Consider the following 23,030-nt stretch of genomic DNA (forward strand, 5'->3'; position numbering starts at 1 on the left):
AGCGTATTACAAAGATAAATGATATCATCAAACGACTTCAACGAGACCATCATTAACAGTTCCCCTGTTGGAGGAAGTCCTACGAAGGCACAGTCTAAACTAACTAAACTGCTGATCTCAAAAAGACCGAGAATAGAATATCCCCTTCCCATACAGTTACAGTAGCTTACTTACTATAAAAATAGAAAAAGCCAGTGAATTAAAAAAAGAAAAAGAAAAAGCGCTCCATCTTCAGATACGTGTTGGCAGTGCTTTTCAACCACATGAGCAGGAATTGCCCATTGAAGTGTCCATTGGTATGATAGATTGAACCCTGCTCTCTAATGCATGGCTGGACAGAAACTCCTTACCCCAGTTAATACCAATGGCCAACCAATCCAAATGCATCTACCTGGTGCGGTGAATCTATATACCAACGTTGGAATGTTAGATAAGTGGGGAAAAAACCAAACATAAACTCAGTCGGCAGTTGAGAGACCGACGAGAAGCTGTGGTAGATATATAACCACATTGTGTCTAGTCAGAGTAAGAAAACAACAAATACTTCTTTAAAGGCAGTGAATGGCCGTTTGGCAAGAACCCCTTCTACCCAAATCCCCAGTCCCAGATCTCTCCTCCCCTCCCCCAGTCCCAGATCTCTCCTCCCCTCCCCCAGTCCCAGATCTCTCCTCCCCTCCCCAGTCCCAGATCTCTCCTCCCCTCCCCAGTCCTAGATATCTCCTCCCCTCCCCCAGTCCCAGATCTCTCCTCCCCTCCCCAGTCCCAGATCTCTCCTCCCCTCCCCAGTCCCAGATCTCTCCTCCCCTCCCCCAGTCCTAGATATCTCCTCCCCTCCCCCAGTCCCAGATCTCTCCTCCCCTCCCCCAGTCCCAGATCTCTCCTCCCCTCCCCCCAGTCCCAGATCTCTCCTCCCCTCCCCCAGTCCCAGATCTCTCCTCCCCTTCCCCAGTCCCAGATCTCTCCTCCCCTCCCCCAGTCCCAGATCTCTCCTCCCCTCCCCCAGTCCTAGATATCTCCTCCCCTCCCCCAGTCCCAGATATCTCCTCCCCTCCCCCAGTCCCAGATCTCTCCTCCCCTCCCCTCCCCCAGTCCCAGATCTCTCCTCCCCTCCCCCAGTCCTAGATATCTCCTCCCCTCCCCCAGTCCCAGATCTCTCCCCCTCCCCCAGTCCCAGATCTCTCCTCCCCTCCCCCAGTCCTAGATCTCTCCTCCCCCTCCCCCAGTCCCAGATCTCTCCTCCCTCCCCCAGTCCCAGATCTCTCCTCCCCTCCCCCAGTCCCAGATCTCTCCTCCCCTCCCCTGGCTGGACCGAACCATGTGTTGTTGTTGTTGATGTGTTCATTACTTCTTGAACATGTCCTTTAGAGGTCCAGGGAGGAACTTGAGGACGGTGTCCAGAATGCTCTCCTCATCCTCGTCTTCCTCGTCTCCGCACCCGGCTGGGATGGCCTTCTTGGCGCGCGTCAGAGACCCCTCACAGGCCTGCTCCATGGCTGCCTTCTCCTCCGCCTCCTTCTCCTCCTTCTTCTTCAAGCCATACTGCGTGGATAAAGGGCACAGAGATAACAATATATGAGGATGTCACTTTCATAAGGAGTAGCACCCCCACACCTCCCATCTTGAGATCAAATGGAGTTCCACAAAGGCTTGATTCTTGCACTTACAGTGCCTTCAGAAAATATTCACACCCCTTGACTTTATCCACATTTTGTTATGTTACCGTTTGTTATTAAATATTGTTAAATATTGTTATTTTACTGCTGTTGTTTAATTATTAGTTATTTTTATTTTCGATGTTCGATTTTTTGTTGTTGTTAGCAATTCTTTTACTTCTTAAAGCATTGTTGGTTATTGGCTTGTAAAGTAAGCATTTCACTGTAAGATCTACACCTGTTGAATATTCGGCGCATGTGACAAATAAAATATGATTTGATACAGCCTGAATTTAAAATGGATACAATGTAGATTTGTCTTCTCTTATTGGCCTACACAAAATAGCCATAATGTCAAAGTGGAATTATGTTTTTAGATTTTAAAAAACAAAACAGATTTAAAATGATAAGAAGAAATGTCTTGAGTCAATACGTTTTCAACCCCTTTGCCATGGCAACCTAAATAAATCCTGGAGTAGAAATATGCTTAAAAAGTCACAATAAGTTGCCTGGACTCACTCTATGCAATATTAGTGTTTAACATGATTTTTGAATGACTACCTCACCTCTGTACCCCACACATACTATTATCTGTAAGGTCCCTCAGTCAAGCAGTGAATTTCAAACACAGATTCAACCACAAACACCAGGGGGGTTTTCCAATGCCCCACAAAGAAGGGCACCAATTGGTAGATGGGTAAACATTTTAAAAAGCAGCCATTGAATATCCCTTTGAGAATGGTTGTTGTTAATGGTAGTTGTTAATTAAACTTAAAGTCACTACAAAGATATAGGCGTCCTTCCTAACTCAGTTGCCGGAGAGCAATGAAACTGCTCAGGGATTTCACCATGAGGCCAATTTAAAACAGTTACAGAGTTTAATGGCTGTGATAGGAGAAAACTGAGGATGGATCAACAACATTGTAGTTACTCCACATTACTAAATTGACAGAGTGAAAAGAAGAAAGCCTGTACAGAATACAAATATTCCAAAACATGCATCCTGTTTGCAACAAGAAACCACTGCAAAAAAATGTGTAAGAGTAATTAACCTTTCGTCCTGAATACAACGTTTTATATTTGGAGCAATACAACACATTACTGAGTACCACTCTCCATATTTTAAAGCCAGGTGGTGGCTGCATCACGTTATGGGTATGCTTGTAATCGAGAAGGAATGGGGACTTCTTCAGGATAAAAAATAAAACGGAATGGAGCTAAGCACAGGCAATATCCTAGAGGAAAACCTGAATCAGTCTGCTTTCCACCAGACACTGGGAAATTTATTCACCTTTCAGCAGGACAATAACCTAAAACACAAGGTCAAATACACACTGGAGTTGCTTACCAAGGAGAGTGTTCGGAGCTACAGCTTGGACGTAAATCTACTTGAAACTCTATGGCAAGACCTGAAAATGGTTGTCTAGCAACAACCAATTTGACAGAGCTTGAAGAATTTTGAAAAAAACAAATGGGCAAATATTGTACAATCCAGGTGTGGAAAGCTCTTAAAACCTTACCCAGAAAGACTCACAGCTCTTAGAGCCTTACCCAGAAAGACTCACAGCTGTAATCACTGCCAAAAGTGCTTCTACAAAGTATTGACTCAGGGATGTGAATACTTATGTAAATGAGATGTTTTTGTATTTCATTTTCAATAAATTTGCTAACATTTAAAAATGTGTCATTATGTGTAGATGGGTGAGGGGAAAAAAATTGATTGAATCAATTTTGAATTCAGGCTGTAACTCAACAAAATGTGGAACAAGTCAAGGGGTGTGAATACTTTCTGAACTAACTGTATATTATTCATAGTTTACATTAAAAGGGCAATCTGCGATTCAAAGAATTATACAAAGTACTTTTTTAGGTGTAGTATACAGCTGAAGGTTGGGGCTGGAGTAATGTAATGGTTTTATAACGGGGTACATTGAATGTAAAATAGTTTCTGAGTCATTTGTGGACTGCTGCAGTGCTCACCTTGTCCCTGATGGACTGTCGTACGACTTCTCTTTCTGCCTCCATTTTCCGGTGCTTATCCTTCCGCTCCTCCTCCTGTTGTCTCAGTGCCTCCTGTCTCTCCTCCTCTTCCTCCTTCTTCTTCTTTGCGGCCTCTGGATCCTTCTCCTCCTCTCCGCCTAACATTTTCCCCATGTCTTTAGTGGCCCCTGGAGGAAGCAGGAACACACACAGAGCCTGAAGTCATTCAGTTAAAAGACAATACAATACACTTCTATTTGTCCATCTGCTACCAACCCAAATCCTACAGCCACAACCTGCCACCTGTCTCACTGGTCTATATGACATACTGTATCAGCAGCCCAACCCTGTCTCACCAACCTGTCTCACAAATCATCAAGGAACCCACCAGGTACAACCCTAACTCTGTAAGCAAGGGCACCCTCATAGACGTCATCCTGACCAACTGGCCCTCCAAATACACCTCCGCTGTCTTCAACCAGGATCTCAGCGACCACTGCCTCATTGCCTGTATCCGCTACGGTGCCGCAGTCAAACGACCACCCCTCATCACTGTCAAACGCTCCCTAAAACACTTCTGTGAGCAGGCCTTTCTAATCGACCTGGCCCGGGTATCCTGGAAGGACATTGACCTCATCCCGTCAGTTGAGGATGCCTGGTCATTCTTTAAGAGTAACTTCCTCACCATTTTAGATAAGCATGCTCCGTTCAAAAAATGCAGAACTAAGAACAGATACAGCCCTTGGTTCACTCCAGACCTGACTGCCCTCGACCAGCACAAAAACATCCTGTGGCGGACTGCAATAGCATCGAACAGTCCCCGCGATATGCAACTGTTCAGGGAAGTCAGGAACCAATACACGCAGTCAGTCAGGAAAGCTAAGGCCAGCTTCTTCAGGCAGAAGTTTGCATCCTGTAGCTCCAACTCCAAAAAGTTCTGGGACACTGTGAAGTCCATGGAGAACAAGAGCACCTCCTCCCAGCTGCCCACTGCACTGAGGCTAGGGAACACGGTCACCACCGACAAATCCATGATTATCGAAAACTTCAACAAGCATTTCTCAACGGCTGGCCATGCCTTCCGCCTGGCTACTCCTACCTCGGCCAACAGCTCCGGCCCCCGCAGCTCCTCGCCCAAGCCTCTCCAGGTTCTCCTTTACCCAAATCCAGATAGCAGATGTTCTGAAAGAGCTGCAAAACCTGAACCCGTATAAATCAGCTGGGCTTGACAATCTGGACCCTCTATTTCTGAAACTATCCACCGCCATTGTCGCAACCCCTATTACCAGCCTGTTCAACCTCTCTTTCATATCGTCTGAGATCCCCAAGGATTGAAAGCTGCCGCAGTCATCCCCCTCTTCAAAGGGGAGATACCCTGGACCCAAACTGTTACAGACCTATATCCATTCTGCCCTGCCTATCTAAGGTCTTCGAAAGCCAAGTCAACAAACAGGTCACTGACCATCTCGAATCCCACGGTACCTTCTCCGCTGTGCAATCTGGTTTCCGAGCCGGTCACGGGTGCACCTCAGCCACACTCAAGGTACTAAACGACATCATAACCGCCATCGATAAAAGACAGTACTGTGCAGCCGTCTTCATCGACCTTGCCAAGGCTTTCGACTCTGTCAATCACCATATTCTTATCGGCAGACTCAGTAGCCTCGGTTTTTCGGATGACTGCCTTGCCTGGTTCACCAATTACTTTGCAGACAGAGTTCAGTGTGTCAAATCGGAGGGCATGCTGTCCGGTCCTCTGGCAGTCTCTATGGGGGTGCCACAGGGTTCAATTCTCGGGCCGACTCTTTTCTCTGTATATATCAATGATGTTGCTCTTGCTGCGGGCGATTCCCTGATCCACCTCTACGAAGACGACACCATTCTATATACTTTCGGCCCGTCATTGGACACTGTGCTATCTAACCTCCAAACGAGCTTCAATGCCATACAACACTCCTTCCGTGGCCTCCAACTGCTCTTAAACGCTAGTAAAACCAAATGCATGCTTTTCAACCGATCGCTGCCTGCACCCGCATGCCCGACTAGCATCACCACACTGGATGGTTCCGACCTTGAATATGTGGACACCTATAAGTACCTAGGTGTCTGGCTAGACTGCAAACTCTCCTTCCAGACCCATATCAAACATCTCCAATCGAAAATCAAATCAAGAGTCGGCTTTCTATTCTGCAACAAAGCCTCCTTCACTCACGCTGCCAAGCTTACCCTAGTAAAACTGACTATCCTACCGATCCTCGACTTCGGCGATGTCATCTACAAAATTGCTTCCAACACTCTACTCAGCAAACTGGATGCAGTTTATCACAGTGCCATCCGTTTTGTCACTAAAGCACCTTATACTACCCACCACTGCGACTTGTATGCTCTAGTCGGCTGGCCCTCACTACATATTCGTCGCCAGACCCACTGGCTCCAGGTCATCTACAAGGCCATGCTAGGTAAAGCTCCGCCTTATCTCAGTTCACTGGTCACGATGGCAACACCCATCCGTAGCACGCGCTCCAGCAGGTGTATCTCACTGATCATCCCTAAAGCCAACACCTCATTCGGCCGCCTTTCGTTCCAGTACTCTGCTGCCTGTGACTGGAACGAATTGCAAAAATCGCTGAAGTTGGAGACTTTTATCTCCCTCACCAACTTCAAACATCTGCTATCTGAGCAGCTAACCGATCGCTGCAGCTGTACATAATCTATTGGTAAACAGCCCACCCATTTTCACCTACCTCATCCCCACAGTTTTTATTTATTTACTTTTCTGCTCTTTTGCACACCAATATCTCTACCTGTACATGATCATCTGATCATTTATCACTCCAGTGTTAATCTGCAATATTGTAATTATTCGCCTACCTCCTCATGCCTTTTGCACACATTGTATATAGACTCCCCTTTTCTTCTACTGTGTTATTGACTTGTTAATTGTTTACTCCATGTGTAACTCTGTGTTGTCTGTTCACACTGCTATGCTTTATCTTGGCCAGGTCGCAGTTGCAAATGAGAACTTGTTCTCAACTAGCCTACCTGGTTAAATAAAGGTGAAATAAAAAATAAAAAAAATAAACTGATCTATATGATATACTGTATCAGCAGCCCAACCTGTCTCACTGATCTATATGATATACTGTATCAGCAGCCCAACCTGTCTCACTGATCTATATGACATACTGTATCAGCAACCCAACCTGTCTCACTGATCTATATGACATACTGTATCAGCAACCCAACCTGTCTCACTGATCTATATGACATACTGTATCAGCAACCCAACCTGTCTCACTGATCTATATGACATACTGTATCAGCAACCCAACCTGTCTCACTGATCTATATGACATACTGTATCAGCAACCTGTCTCACTGGTCTATATGACATACTGTATCAGCAACCCAACCTGTCTCACTGATCTATATGACATACTGTATCAGCAACCCAACCTGTCTCACTGATCTATATGACATACTGTATCAGCAACCCAACCTGTCTCACTGATCTATATGACATACTGTATCAGCAACCTGTCTCACTGGTCTATATGACATACTGTATCAGCAACCCAACCTGTCTCACTGATCTATATGACATACTGTTTCAGCAACCTGTCTCACTGATCTATATGACATACTGTTTCAGCAACCTGTCTCACTGATCTATATGACATACTGTTTCAGCAACCTGTCTCACTGATCTATATGACATACTGTATCAGCAACCTGTCTCACTGATCTATATGACATACTGTTTCAGCAACCTGTCTCACTGATCTATATGACATACTGTATCAGCAACCCAACCTGTCTCACTGATCTATATGACATACTGTATCAGCAACCTGTCTCACTGATCTATATGACATACTGTTTCAGCAACCTGTCTCACTGATCTATATGACATACTGTATCAGCAACCCAACCTGTCTCACTGATCTATATGACATACTGTATCAGCAACCCAACCTGTCTCACTGATCTATATGACATACTGTATCAGCAACCTGTCTCACTGATCTATATGACATACTGTTTCAGCAACCTGTCTCACTGATCTATATGACATACTGTATCAGCAACCCAACCTGTCTCACTGGTCTATATGACATACTGTATCAGCAACCTGTCTCACTGATCTATATGACATACTGTTTCAGCAACCTGTCTCACTGATCTATATGACATACTGTATCAGCAACCCAACCTGTCTCACTGATCTATATGACATACTGTTTCAGCAACCTGTCTCACTGATCTATATGACATACTGTATCAGCAACCCAACCTGTCTCACTGGTCTATATGACATACTGTATCAGCAACCCAACCTGTCTCACTGGTCTATATGACATACTGTTTCAGCAACCCAACCTGTCTCACTGGTCTATATGACATACTGTTTCAGCAACCCAACCTGTCTCACTGGTCTATATGACATACTGTTTCAGCAACCCAACCTGTCTCACTGGTCTATATGACATACTGTTTCAGCAACCCAACCTGTCTCACTGGTCTATATGACATACTGTTTCAGCAACCCAACCTGTCTCACTGGTCTATATGACATACTGTTTCAGCAACCCAACCTGTCTCACTGGTCTATATGACATACTGTATCAGCAACCCAACCTGTCTCACTGGTCTATATGACATACTGTATCAGCAACCCAACCTGTCTCACTGGTCTATATGACATACTGTTTCAGCAACCTGTCTCACTGATCTATATGACATACTGTTTCAGCAACCTGTCTCACTGATCTATATGACATACTGTATCAGCAGCCCAACCTGTCTCACTGACATACTGTATCAGCAACCCAACCTGTCTCACTGATCTATATGACATACTGTATCAGCAACCCAACCTGTCTCACTGACATACTGTATCAGCAACCCAACCTGTCTCACTGGTCTATATGATATACTGTATCAGCAACCCAACCTGTCTCACTGGTCTATATGACATACTGTTTCAGCAACCTGTCTCACTGGTCTATATGACATACTGTTTCAGCAACCTGTCTCACTGGTCTATATGATATACTGTATCAGCTACCCAACCTGTCTCACTGGTCTATATGATATACTGTATCAGCAACCAAACCTGTCTCACTGGTCTATATGACATACTGTATCAGCAACCCAACCTGTCTCACTGATCTATATGACATACTGTATCAGCAGCCCAACCTGTCTCACTGATCTATATGACATACTGTATCAGCAACCCAACCTGTCTCACTGATCTATATGACATACTGTATCAGTAACCCAACCTGTCTCACTGACATACTGTATCAGCAGCCCAACCTGTCTCACTGATCTATATGACATACTGTATCAGCAGCCCAACCTGTCTCACTGATCTATATGACATACTGTATCAGCAACCCAACCTGTCTCACTGATCTATATGACATACTGTTTCAGCAACCTGTCTCACTGGTCTATATGATATACTGTATCAGCAACCCAACCTGTCTCACTGGTCTATATGACATACTGTATCAGCAACCCAACCTGTCTCACTGGTCTATATGACATACTGTATCAGCAACCCAACCTGTCTCACTGGTCTATATGACATACTGTATCAGCAACCCAACCTGTCTCACTGATCTATATGACATACTGTTTCAGCAACCTGTCTCACTGGTCTATATGATATACTGTATCAGCAACCCAACCTGTCTCACTGGTCTATATGACATACTGTATCAGCAGCCCAACCTGTCTCACTGATCTATATGATATACTGTATCAGCAGCCCAACCTGTCTCACTGGTCTATATGATATACCGTATCAGCAACCTGTCTCACTGGTCTATATGATATACTGTATCAGCAGCCCAACCTGTCTCACTGATCTATATGATATACTGTATCAGCAACCCAACCTGTCTCACTGATCCATATGACATACTGTATCAGCAACCCAACCTGTCTCACTGATCTATATGACATACTGTATCAGCAACCCAACCTGTCTCACTGGTCTATATGATATACTGTATCAGCAACCCAACCTGTCTCACTGATCTATATGACATACTGTATCAGCAACCCAACTGTGGGTCTGTAAAGTTCCAGTAGAGTACAGTAGAGTAAGGATGAAATATAGAGAAATTCCCATTGTGCATAGACTTCAGTTGTAAAACTAGTGTGTGCACCAGCCAGTCCAGTTGAAAAGGCCTGTGTCATCTGGTAATCAGTAATGACTGAAATGTCCTGACTCGTAGCACGTGGCAGCTCTCTGGTGACTATAACACAACGATTTCTCCCAGCATATTGATATTGTTGTTGTTACCAGAGTCAGATCAATAATAAACAGAGCATCACCTGAGTGACTATGAATTATGTATATAACAGCAGAGTTAAAACTTTATCCTGGAATTGATCTACTGTTCTGACACTAGATGAGGCTGGCCGCAGGCCAAGTTACTGCTCTGAAACAGGAAGTTACTGCTCTGAAACAGGAAGAGGCTGGCCACAGGCCAAGTTACTGCTCTGAAACAGGAAGTTACTGCTCTGAAACAGGAAGAGGCTGGCCACAGGCCAAGTTACTGCTCTGAAACAGGAAGTTACTGCTCTGAAACAGGAAGAGGCTGGCCACAGGCCAAGTTACTGCTCTGACACAGGAAGCGCCAAGGTACTGCTCTGAAACAGGAAGAGGCTGGCCGCAGTCCAAGATACTGCTCTAACACAGGAAGAGGCTGGCCGCAGGCCAAGTTACTGCTCTGACACAGGGCCAAGTTACTGCTCTGAAACAGGAAGAGGCTGGCCGCAGGCCAAGTTACTGCTCTGACACAGGGCCAAGTTACTGCTCTGAAACAGGAAGAGGCTGGCCGCAGTCCAAGATACTGCTCTAACACAGGAAGAGGCTGGCCGCAGGCCAAGTTACTGCTCTGACACAGGGCCAAGTTACTGCTCTGAAACAGGAAGAGGCTGGCCACAGGCCAAGTTACTGCTCTTAAACAGGAAGAGGCTGGCCGCAGTCCAAGTTACTGCTCTGAAACAGGAAGAGGCTGGCCGCAGGCCAAGTTACTGCTCTGAAACAGGAAGAGGCTGGCCACAGGCCAAGTTACTGCTCTTAAACAGGAAGAGGCTGGCCATAGTCCAAGTTACTGCTCTTAAACAGGAAGAGGCTGGCCATAGTCCAAGTTACTGCTCTTTTTTTTTTCAATTTAAAGTTTTATTAAGTTCTTGTTTTTCAATCAACCAACAAAACACATTCCACATTCACAGATGTGACAGGCTTTAAAAAAATAAAAAGTCAAAAAATAATAATACATTTGAAAAAATTAAAATACAATTAAAATGAATGATAAAGTCAAATAAAAGCATTTATTTTTCTTAATCTATATATTTTCCTTGGTACCTGTATATACATACATACATACATACATACATACATACGCACATATACATACACACACACATACGTACTCAAAAACTAAATTAAAATAAAAACACACACACAAAAAATAAAAACCATACCACTTGCAGCAGCACTATCAAGGTTCTTATCAGCTATTTCAAGCATTCGCTGAGACGATGGGCCAATAATTCGTTTTTAGGTTTTACAGTACCTTACACAAAATGTATCTGCGCATTTCCCTAGTCACCCCGTTCACTCTGTCCAGTTTGAAATATAGTTGAATAGTGGGGACCAGAGTCTATCAAACTTGGGCTGTCTCTTGTGGAGGTCATAAGTGAGCTTTTCAAGAGGAAGAAAGTCAACAATCTGGTCAATCCACATTTTAAATGTAGGGGGGGTATTAGAGGCCCACAATAGAAGAATACATTTCTTAGCAAAGTATGTAATAGTCATAAGCAAATTTTCTCTGTCAGGTTCAAGAACAAAGTCCTGCTGGGCATTAAGAAGATAGATACATGGGGTCATATCAAACTGTACCTCTAGTATTTTCTGTGCAGCGGTATGTACAGATTGCCAGAATCTGGTACACTGGTAGAGGAGCAGTATACCCTGTCGCAAACCTCCGCCCATAACTCATCACTAATAGTCAGACCAAGGTCCTTTTCCCAGATTATTTTCAAAGGAGTAAAGGAGGAGCTTCCTTTCTCAGAAAGGAGTCTATAGATGCAAGATATTTTGCCTTTAATGGATTGTGCTGTGACAAGAAGGGTTTCAACTTCGTTCAACTGAGTTCTAAACCTCCTCTTGGAGGTAAATGAGGAAATTACATGTCTAATTTGAAGATATTTAAAAAAAATGGGATCTTGGCACGTCGAATTCACTGCAGAGCTCTTGAAAGGATTTCAGTGTAGTGGTTTTCTGATGAAATAGGTCTGAAAAGGTCCTGATTCCTAGAGTATGCCAAAGATTAAAGTTGGCATCCCTCAGGGCTTTTGGCAAGTCTGGGTTACCTACTATAGGCGAGTGAGAACATATTTGGGAGGAAATGCCCAGGTATTTCTTACAGTCCCTCCACGCTAGTAGGGTGCTGTAAATCACAAAGGATTTGGCTATGTTGCCCACTTCACTAAAGTTATTAATGAATATAATTGAGCTTAAGGGCAATGAACCACAGGATTGGGCTTCTATCTGAATCCACGTTGACTCTTGTCTGTTTGTGATCCATGTTAGCATGTTGCGGATTTGGGCAGACCAGTAGTACAGTTGAAGGGAGGGTAGGGCAAGACCACCCTTAGATTCAGTTTTCGATAGAGTGGAGAACTTGATCCTAGGTTTTTTATTGCCCCATATAAATTTGGTGATGCTTTGGTTAGTTGTTTTGAAGAAGGAAACTGGAAGATAGCATGGGAGCATCTGAAATAAGTAGTTCAGTCTAGGGAGGACGTTCATACGGATTACATTAATTCTTCCTACTAAGCTAATTGGGAGGGAGATCCAGGTTTGGAGATTGTTCTTGATTCGATCCAGGAGTGGAAGATAATTTTCCTTAAAAAGGCTATTCAGATCTGGTGTTATGAAGATCCCGAGGTATTGAAACCCCTGTGTTTTCCATTGGAAAGGACAAAGTGTCTTCATAGAGCTGGTGAGTGTAATATTGAGAGGGCAGACAGTGGATTTGTTAAAATTGATCTTATAACCTGAGAACTTGCCATACTGGGCAATTGTGTCTAAAATGAGAGGGAGGGATTTCTCAGGGTTGGATATGTAGAGCAAGACATCATCCGCGTAAAAGCGAAATCTTGTGCTGCAGGCCACCTGCAGAAACACCCATAATACTTGGATTGCTCCTTATCAGCTCTGCCAGAGGCTCCGCCCCCAACAAGTAGAGCAGCGGGGACAGCGAGCACCCTTGTCTTGTGCCCCGCTCCAGAGGGAATCTGTCAGAGTTCAGTCCATTAGTAGTCACCATGGCATTTGGATGAGAGTATAGTGATTTGATCCATTTAATAAAATTTGGGCCCATATTGAACTTTTCTAAGACTGAAAACAGAAAGCTCCACTCCATCCTGTCAAACGCCTTCTCAGCATCCAGTGAAGCCAGCAGGACAGGGGTCTTTTGTGCGTTTACTTGATCAATAATATCAAAAAGACGGCGAATGTTATCAGAAGAGTATCTGTCTCTAATAAATCCAGTTTGGTCCGCTTTTATTATTTTGGGAAGGAGAGTGTTTAGTCTTATGGCGAGCAATTTGGTAATTATTTTATAGTCGAAATCCAACAAGCTTATGGGCCGGAAGGACGAGCAGGATAGGGGGTCCTTGTCCTTTTTTAGCAACACTGTAATGCGAGCTGTGTGCATTGAGTCTGGGAGAACTCCGTTTTTGCAAAAATCCTCCAGCATTGGCATGAAGATAGGGCTGAGCTGGGGCCAAAAAGCTTTATAGAACTCTCTGGGGAATCCATCTGCGCCTGGGGACTTATTAGGTGGCATGGAGGTAATTGCCTCCAGGATCTCCTCAGGAGTGAAGGGGGAGTTGAGATCTTCCTGGTCGGTCTCTGATAGTTTAGGTAGCGAGATTCCCTCTAGGAAAGAGTGGAGTTCTGCCTCCGTGTGTTTTCTCTCAGAGGTATATAGTTTGCAGTAAAAATCATGAAAAGTTAAATTGATCTTTTTTGGGTCATATGTGACCTCGTCCTCTGCTGTTCGGATAGCCATGATTGTACGCTCTGACTGCTCCTTTTTTAATTGGTAAGCAAGCAATCTACTGGGCCTATTGCTATACTCATGGTATTTCTGTTTAGTAAAGAAAACTTTTTTTTTTATCTCCCGAGTGTAGTCCAAATTCAGTTTGGCTTTGAAACAGGGGAATCTTTATTGTCTTGTGTGTAGTTGTCTATCCATGTAGTTACTAATGTATGGAACTCGTCATTTGATAGCATGGAGGTGTTGAATTTCCAGCTCTTTGACCTCGGGATGTTTTTGCAGAGGTCAAAGCGGAGGTGGACAAAGGCGTGATCTGAAAGTGCTATGGGTCCGATTGTACAAGTGGCTGAATTTATGAAACTCTTTGGGATAAAAATGTAATCTATACGGGAGTAGGTGTTATGGACATTAGAGTAGTATGTATAGTCCATAGATGAGCTATTATTCTCTCTCCAGATATCTATCAGCCCCATCTCTTTAGTAAGAGAGTTCAACATCTTTGCAGATCTAGGATTTGTGGTGGGGACTTGAGATGATTTGTCTAGGGTTGGGTTAAGGGTACAATTAAAATCTCCGGCCACCACACCAAAGGAGACACAATGCTCATTGAACAGGGTTATAATTTTTGACATGAAGGCAGGAGTATCTGTGTTAGGGGCGTATATGTTTAATATAGTAATTGGTTGACCATATAGTGACCCAGTTATCAAAATAAATCACCCCTCCGGATCAGATATGTTTTTGTCTATTATGAATGGAACATTTTTATGGATAAGTATGGCTGTGCCTCTACTGTTTGATTTGAAAGATGAGAAATACACCTGTCCCACCCAAGCTCTGCGGAGTTTGGCATGTTCAGCATCACAGAGGTGTGTCTCTTGTAATAGCGCAATGTCTGCTTTTTCCTTTTTTAGAGCACATAGTATCTTTTTCCGTTTTATTGCATGCCCTAGACCATGGCAGTTCCATGTCAATAGATTTAAGGTACTAGTCATCGTCATCGAGCAGTAATCGAACTTTAGTGCAAGTCATTGCTGGGTAAAAGTGGATAGTAATTACAGCTGCGTTCACATAAAAGGAAAATAAATGGTGCACATAAAATAATAATCTCTGAACACCCCAGCCGAGTTCCCAAACAACTCGACACATCCCGTTGGATCTATTACCCCCCGCTCAGTCTCAATTCTGTGTTCCGAATAAAACAAAAACCGGGAACAGTTAGCAACGCACAACGTCTCCCTCTCCCCACCAAAGAAATGCCTCATCCTCTCCACCCCGCATTGAGTAAGTAACACAGTTGCCCTCGTCCAGACCTCAGTAAAAGAGGGGAGAAAAATAAAATCAATAGCCCAGCCTACATATACCTCCCCCAAGGGACATAGGGAACCCCAGGTAATAATAGCAACAACAACAAAAAACAGGGAAATAAAAGTAGGCTGAAACATTAGTAGGCCTAGGTTAGGCTATACAGCCCATCCCTCTCAGTTAAAGGAAAATAAATATAAATTGGACGGCTGTAATGACATTTAGGGGGTGGGTCTCTGGATATCGGCTATATGTCGTCTTACCTCCTTTAGTAATGGCATTAATCGCATTTAGTCATTGGTCTGTTTCTCATTGGCCAGGATTGTCTTTCAAAAAACGTTTTGCCTCTTCGGGAGTTTTGAAGTGTCGCAAGGCTCCTTGGTGAAGAATCCTGAGCTCGTTTGGGTATTTGAATCCCCTGAAGATGCCTCGGTCAATGGAGTATTTCTTCACTTCGTCAAATTCTCGGCGCTTTCGGCGTATTCCAGCTGACAGGTCCTGGTGTAAAGCGAGTTTGGCGTTTCCCACTGTGATGGTGTTGTTTTTCGCCGCCTGTAGGACTCGTTCCTTGTCGGTGAATCTCAGGAAACGTATGGTGATTGGGCGCGGTGGTTGTCTGGCTGCTGGTGGGGGCCTCAGTGCTCGGTGAGCTCTCTCGAGTTCTATGGGCCTGTCGGTGGGCAGGTGGAGCCACTCAGGAAGTTTGTCTTGCAGGTAGCGGATCAGTGGCATGTTTCCCTCTTCTTTTTCGCCCAGATTGAATAGAACACAATTATTCCTTTGCCCCCTGTTTTCCAGGTCCTCTGTTTTCTCTTCCAGATGCTCGATTTTCTTTTTAGCATATGCTATTGTTTCCATGGCATCTGTCAATAAGTTTTCCATGGATAGGATTCGCCCCTCTGCCTCGTCCAGGTGCCCCGCGTTTATGGTTATCTTGTTGTTGATGTCAGGCAATGCGTTTTCCAGGATTGTCACCTTGCCCCCTATCGCACTGAGCTGAGAGTTAATGGCATCTAATTTGGTGTTTAGTTCTGTACGCTGGGATCTCAACTCAGAGAGGATGTCTTCGACAGAGTGCGAGGTTGGCATTCGTTGTGCCTCGTGGGGGAGCGGGTTCTCTTGCTCCTGGCTAATGGCGCGTTTTTTCTGAAGCTAGCTTCTTCTTGGAGGCTTTTTCCGTCGCTAATACTCGAGTCCGGGTAAAAATGTCACCTGTAGTGTCGCCTTTTGTAGCCGCCATGACTTTTTCTTACTAAAGCTAAATGAGTGTGAACTTGGAATGGAGGTAAGATTAGGAATTGGAAACTACTTGTGCGGAGCTCTTAGCTCACGCGGCCATCTTGTTCAAGGGTCACGTGATCCCCCCCAAGTTACTGCTCTTAAACAGTAAGAGGCTGGCCGCAGGCCAAGTTACTGCTCTTAAACAGGAAGAGGCTGGCCGCAGTCCAAGTTACTGCTCTGAAACAGGAAGAGGCTGGCCGCAGTCCAAGTTACTGCTCTGAAACAGGAAGAGGCTGGCCGCAGGCCAAGTTACTGCTCTGAAACAGGAAGAGGCTGGCCACAGGCCAAGTTACTGCTCTTAAACAGGAAGAGGCTGGCCATAGTCCAAGTTACTGCTCTGAAACAGGAAGAGGCTGGCCACAGGCCAAGTTACTGCTCTTAAACAGGAAGAGGCTGGCCACAGGCCAAGTTACTGCTCTTAAACAGGAAGAGGCTGGCCATAGTCCAAGTTACTGCTCTGACAGGAAGAGGCTGGCCGCAGTCCAAGTTACTGCTCTGACACAGGAAGAGGCTGGCCGCAGTCCAAGTTACTGCTCTGACACAGGAAGAGGCTGGCCACAGGCCGAGTTACTGCTCTGACACAGGAAGAGGCTGGCCACAGGCCGAGTTACTGCTCTGACACAGGAAGAGGCTGGCCACAGGCCGAGTTACTGCTCTGACACAGGAAGAGGCTGGCCACAGGCCGAGTTACTGCTCTGACACAGGAAGAGGCTGGCCACAGGCCGAGTTACTGCTCTGACACAGGAAGAGGCTGGCCACAGGCCGAGTTACTGCTCTGACACAGGATGAAGCTGGTCGCAGTCCAAGTTACTGCTCTGACACAGAAAGAGGCTGGCCGCAGGCTAAGTTACTACTCTGACACAGGAAGTTACTGGCCACCAGGAGCCAATAGATGCCACTGGAGAGCAGGGTTAAAGGTCACTCTGGAGCACCTGGAGAGCAGGGTTAAAGGTCACTCTGGAGCCCCTGGAGTGCAGGGTTAAAGGTCACTCTGGAGCACCTGGAGAGCAGGGTTAAAGGTCACTCTGGAGCCACTGGAGAGCAGGGTTAAAGGTCACTCTGGAGCACCTGGAGAGCAGGGTTAAAGGTCACTCTGGAGCCCCTGGAGAGCAGGGTTAAAGGTCACTCTGGAGCACCTGGAGAACAGGGTTAAAGGTCACTCTGGAGCACCTGGAGAGCAGGGTTAAAGGTCACTCTGGAGCACCTGGAGAGCAGGGTTAAAGGTCACTCTGGAGCCCCTGGAGAGCAGGGTTAAAGGTCACTCTGGAGCCCCTGGAGAGCAGGGTTAAAGGTCACTCTGCGCACTGTTAGCGCCCAACTGCTTTCAAATCTATAGCCCCCACGGACTATGGCACTATTACCCCATGATAAATGTAAACAACTGTCATGTCTACTCCCTCTCCCCCTCTCTGGTGCTCGTTGTCACCAGTGCTCTCATTATTACGCATACCTGTCACTATTGTTACGTGCACCTGTGCCTCATGACACTCACCTGGACTCCATCCCCTTCCTGATTACCTCCCCTATATCTGTCACTCCCTTTGGTTCTTTCCTCAGGCGTTATTGGTTCTGTTTTTGTTTCATGTCTGTACGCTTTTCCTGTTTCTTGTTTTGTTCCACGTTCGTATATTTCTTAAATGATTCACTCCCTGAACTTGCTTCCTGACTCCCAGCGTACACGTTACAGGATAACGCCTCACCCAATGGGAAGCATCAGGGAGTGTTTTTTTGTTAGTGTAGGTGACATCGGGTACGGGTGTCGCTACCGTAGCAACCGGGGATGCCTCAGCTGGCTCGTCAGGCTCCCATGCCTCCTGGTCCCCGGGACCTTCCCTTTGGTCGGTGTTCTACAGCTGGAGCCGCGCGTCAGGGAGGGGGTACTGTCACGTATCCTCCCTCTCCGGCACGCCAGGTCACCAGGCTGCTCATTATTACGCACATAGTTACACGCACCAGCGCCTCATCAGACTCACCTGGACTCCATCACCTGCCTGATTAACTTCCCTATACAGTGGGGCAAAAAAGTATTTAGTCAGCCACCAATTGTGCAAGTTCTCCCACTTAAAAAGATGAGAGAGGCCTGTAATTTTCATCATAGGGAAAAAAAATCCAGAAAATCACCTTGTAGGATTTTTAATGAATTTATTTGCAAATTATGGTGGAAAATAAGTATTTGGTCAATAACAAAAGTTTATCTCAATACTTTGTTATATACCCTTTGTTGGCAATGACAGAGGTCAAATGTTTTCTGTAAGTCTTCACAAGGTTTTCACACACTGTTGCTGGTATTTTGGCCCATTCCTCCATGCAGATCTCCTCTAGAGTAGTGATGTTTTGGGGCTTTTGCTGGGCAACACGGACTTTCAACTCCCTCCAAAGATTTTCTATGGGGTTGAGATCTGGAGACTGGCTAGGCCACTCCAGGACCTTGAAATGCTTCTTACGAAGCCACTCCTTCATTGCCTGGGCGGTGTGTTTGGGATCATTGTCATGCTGAAAGACCCAGCCACGTTTCATCTTCAATGCCCTTGCTGATGGAAGGAGGTTTTCACTCAAAATCTCACGATACATGGCCCCATTCATTCTTTCCTTCCTTTACATGGATCAGTCGTCCTGGTCCCTTTGTAGAAAAACAGCCCCAAAGCATGATGTTTCCACCCCCATGCTTCACAGTAGGTATGGTGTTCTTTGGATGCAACTCAGCATTCTTTGTCCACCAAACACGACGAGTTGAGTTTTTACCAAAAAGTTATATTTTGGTTTCATCTGACCATATGACATTCTCCCAATCTTCTTCTGGATTATCCAAATGCTCTCTAGTAAAACTTCAGACGGGCCTGGACATGTACTGGCTTAAGCAGGGGGACACGTCTGGCACTGCAGGATTTGAGTCCCTGGCGGCGTAGTGTGTTACTGATGGTAGGCTTTGTTACTTTGGTCCCAGCTTTCTGCAGGTCATTCACTAGGTCCCCCCGTGTGGTTCTGGGATTTTTGTCTCACGGGGTGAGATCTTGCGTGGAGCCCTAGATCGAGGGAGATTATCAGTGGTCTTGTATGTCTTCCATTTCCTAATAATTGCTCCCACAGTTGATTTCTTCAAACCAAGCTGCTTACCTATTGCAGATTCCCAGCCTGGTGCAGGTCTACAATTTTGTTTCTGGTGTCCTTTGACAGCTCTTTGGTCTTGGCCATAGTGGAGTTTGGAGTGTGACTGTTTGAGGCTGTGGACAGGTGTCTTTTATACTGATAACGAGTTCAAACAGGTGCCATTAATACAGGTAACGAGTGAAGGACAGAGGAGCCTCTTAAAGAATAATTTACAGGTCTGTGAAAGCCAGAAATCTTGCTTGTTTGTAGGTGACCAAATACTTATTTTCCACCATAATTTGCAAATAAATTCATTAAAAATCCTACAATGTGATTTTCTGGATTTTTCTTCTTCTCATTTTGTCTGTCATAGTTGAAGTGTACCTATGATGAAAATTACAGGCCTCTCATCTTTTTAAGTGGGAGAACCTGCACAATTGGTGGCTGACTAAATACTTTTTTTGCCCCTCTGTATATGTCACTCCCTTTGGTTCTTCTCTAGGCTTATTGTTCCGTTGTTTCATGTCTGTACGCTACTTGAGTTTCTTGTTTTGTTCCTTGTGTTTATTAAAGTCACTCCCTGTTCTTGCTTCCCAACTCTCCGTGATACATTACAGAATAACGCCTCACCAAGGGGAAGCATCAGGGATTTTATCATTTACATTTTTATTTTATCTTACTGGTGACGTCAGGTCCAGGTGCCGCTGCCGAAGCAACCGGGGATGCCTCAGCTGGCTCGTCAGGCTTCCATGCTCGCCAAGCCTCGCCAGGCTCGCCAAGCCTCGGCCGGCTCGCCAAGCCTCGCCCGGCTCGCCAAGCCTCGGCCGGCTCGCCAGGCCTCGCCCGGCTCGCCAAGCCTCGTCCGGCTCGCCAAGCCTCGCCAGGGTCCCGCGCCTCAGCCGCTCGCCAGGCCTCGACAGGCTCGCCAAGCCTCGTCCGGCTCGCCAAGCCTCGCCAGGGTCCCGCGCCTCGGCCGGCTCGCCATGCCTCGCCAGGTTCCCGCGCCTCAGCTGGCTCTATAGGTTCCCGCGCTTTAGCCGGCTCTATAGTTTCCCGCGCTTTAGCCGGCTCTACAGTTTGAGATTTGTTCTGAACGTTGCACCCTAATGGAATTATTATTCATGACTTTAATACTGCTTGGGTCACATATACTGCATGATCATCTCTCCAAGTAAAGGTCTTGATCTTGATTTAATGAAGAGTGGTGAATTCCCTTCTTAGCACGCAAATGGTACTTTCAAGTTTCAAGAATGAGATATTAATCAATTAGGCCTATGCTAATTCAGTTAAGGTCCATTTATGTCTTTAAAGTAAAAAGAGAGGGTGGTCATAGTGAGATTCCCATAAACTGTGGCTATGAATGCAATGTGTATTGTATACAGTACAAATAAAGATGTTGTTCCACCATTCTTAAAGGACCAGTGCAGTCAAAAATGTGATTTTCCTGTGTTTTATATACACTGCTCAAAAAAATAAAGGGAACATTAAAATAACACATCCTAGATCTGAATGAATGAAATATTCTTATTAAATACTTTTTTCTTTACATAGTTTAATGTGCTGTCAACAAAATCACACAAAAATGATCAATGGAAATCAAATGTATCAACCCATGCAGGTCTGGATTTGGAGTCACACTTAAAATTAAAGTGGAAAACCACACTACAGGCTGATCCAACTTTGATGTAATGTCCTTAAAACAAGTCAAAATGAGGCTCAGTAGTGTGTGTGGCCTTCACATGCCTTTATGACCTCCCTACAATGCCTGGGCATGCTCCTGATGAGGTGGCGGATGGTCTCCTTAGGGATCTCCTCCCAGACCTGGACTAAAGCATCCGCCAACTCCTGGACAGTCTGTGGTGCAATGTGGCGTTGGTGGATGGAGCGAGACATGATGTCCCAGATGTGCTCAATTGGATTCAGGTCTGGGGAACGGGCGGGCCAGTCCATAGCATCAATGCCTTCCTCTTGCAGGAACTGCTGACACACTCCAGCCACATGAGGTCTAGCATTGTCTTGCATTAGGAGAAACCCAGGGCCAACCGCACCAGCATATGGTCTCACAAGGGGTCTGAGGATCTCATCTCGGTACCTAATGGCAGTAAGGCTACCTCTGGCGAGCACATGCAGGGCTGTGCGGCTCCCCAAATAAATGCCACCCCACACCATGACTGACCCACCGCCATACCGGTCATGCTGGAGGATGTTGCAGATAGCAGAACGTTCTCCACGACGACGCTAGACTGTCATGTCTGTCTCATGTGCTCAGTGTGAATCTGCTTTCATCTGTGAAGAGCACAGGGCGCCAGTGGCGAATTTGCAAATCTTGCTGTTATCTGGCAAATGCCAAACGTCCTGCACGGTGTTGGGCTGTAAAGCACAACCCCCACCTGTGGACGTCGGGCCCTCATACCACCCTCATGGAGTCTGTTTCTGACCGTTTGAGCAGACACATGCACATTTGTGGCCTGCTGGAGGTCATTTAGCAGGGCTCTGGCTGTGCTCCTCCTGCTCCTCCTTGCACAAAGGCAAAGGTAGCGGTCCTGCTGCTGTGTTGTTGCCCTCCTACAGCCTCCTCCACGTCTCCTGATGTACTGGCCTTTCTCCTGGTAGCGCCTCCATGCTCTGGACACTACGCTGACAGACACAGCAAACCTTCTTGCCACAGCTCGCATTGATGTGCCATCCTGGATGAGCTGCACTACCTGAGCCACTTGTGTGGGTTGTAGACTCCGTCTCATGCTACCACTAGAGTGAAAGCACCGCCAGCATTCAAAAGTGACCAAAACATCAGCCAGGAAGCATAGGAACTGAGAAGTGGTCTGTGGTTATCACCTGCAGAACCACTCCTTTATTGGGGGTGTCTTGCTAATTGCCTATACTTTCCAACTGTTGTCTATTCCATTTGCACAACAGCATGTGAAATGTATTGTCAATCAGTGTTGCTTCCTAAGTGGACAGTTTGATTTCACAGAAGTGTGATTGACTTGGAGTTACATTGTGTTGTTTAAGTGTTCCCTTTATTTTTTTGAGCAGTGTATATTTCCACACTATAAGGTTGGAATGATACTGTGAAATTGTGAAAATTATGATAATGCCCTTTCAGTGCTTGAAAAAAAAGACTGACATTTCTGCCTTTTTTGGTGGGATGAAGTTTTGGCCTGTCGGGTGACATCACCAGTCGGTAAATTTAGTTAATCGACCAATCAGAAAGAGAGTTCAAAACTTCTCTGCCAATAACAGCTAGTTTTCAGTTTTACCCTCCTCACTCAGACCACTCCCAGACAGTCCTAGCAAAATTATTGCTTGAGAAATTGCTTTCTGCTAAGAAGCTATTTTTGTTTATTTTTGACCATTTTATATGAAAATAATCACAGTAAGGTTCATCACTGTTACCCAGAAATGATTTGATATTGAGATTAAAACGGCTGTATTGGGCCTTTAGATAAAGGTGTAGCTGTGGTGCTACGTGGGTATGTCAAATGTACTTTTATTTGAACCTTTATTTAACTAGGCAAGTCATTTAAGAACAAATTCTTATTTTCAATGACGGTCTACCCCGGCCAAACCCGGACGACGCTGGGCCACTTGCGCGCCTCCCTTGGGACTCCCAATTACGGCCGGTTGTGAT

The 23,030-nt window shown here is 45.5% G+C and overlaps 1 protein-coding gene across 1 annotated transcript in view; it reads right to left on the bottom strand.

The window, feature by feature from the left end:
* Window positions 1-1,302: 1,302 nt before the first annotated feature.
* cplx2b (complexin 2b) overlaps window positions 1,303-23,030 on the bottom strand; it is a 60,605-nt gene continuing 38,877 nt past the window's right edge. Inside the window, exons 3-4 of the mRNA XM_029660694.2 lie at window positions 3,633-3,820; window positions 1,303-1,539 (exon numbers count right to left, since the gene is read on the bottom strand). Of these exons, the coding sequence (XP_029516554.1) occupies window positions 1,342-1,539; window positions 3,633-3,820 (386 nt within the window). The 3' untranslated portion in view covers window positions 1,303-1,341. The remainder of the gene's footprint in view (window positions 1,540-3,632; window positions 3,821-23,030) is intronic.

The sequence above is a fragment of the Oncorhynchus nerka genome, linkage group LG5 (assembly GCF_034236695.1).
Source record: "Oncorhynchus nerka isolate Pitt River linkage group LG5, Oner_Uvic_2.0, whole genome shotgun sequence".
Taxonomy (NCBI): domain Eukaryota; kingdom Metazoa; phylum Chordata; class Actinopteri; order Salmoniformes; family Salmonidae; genus Oncorhynchus; species Oncorhynchus nerka.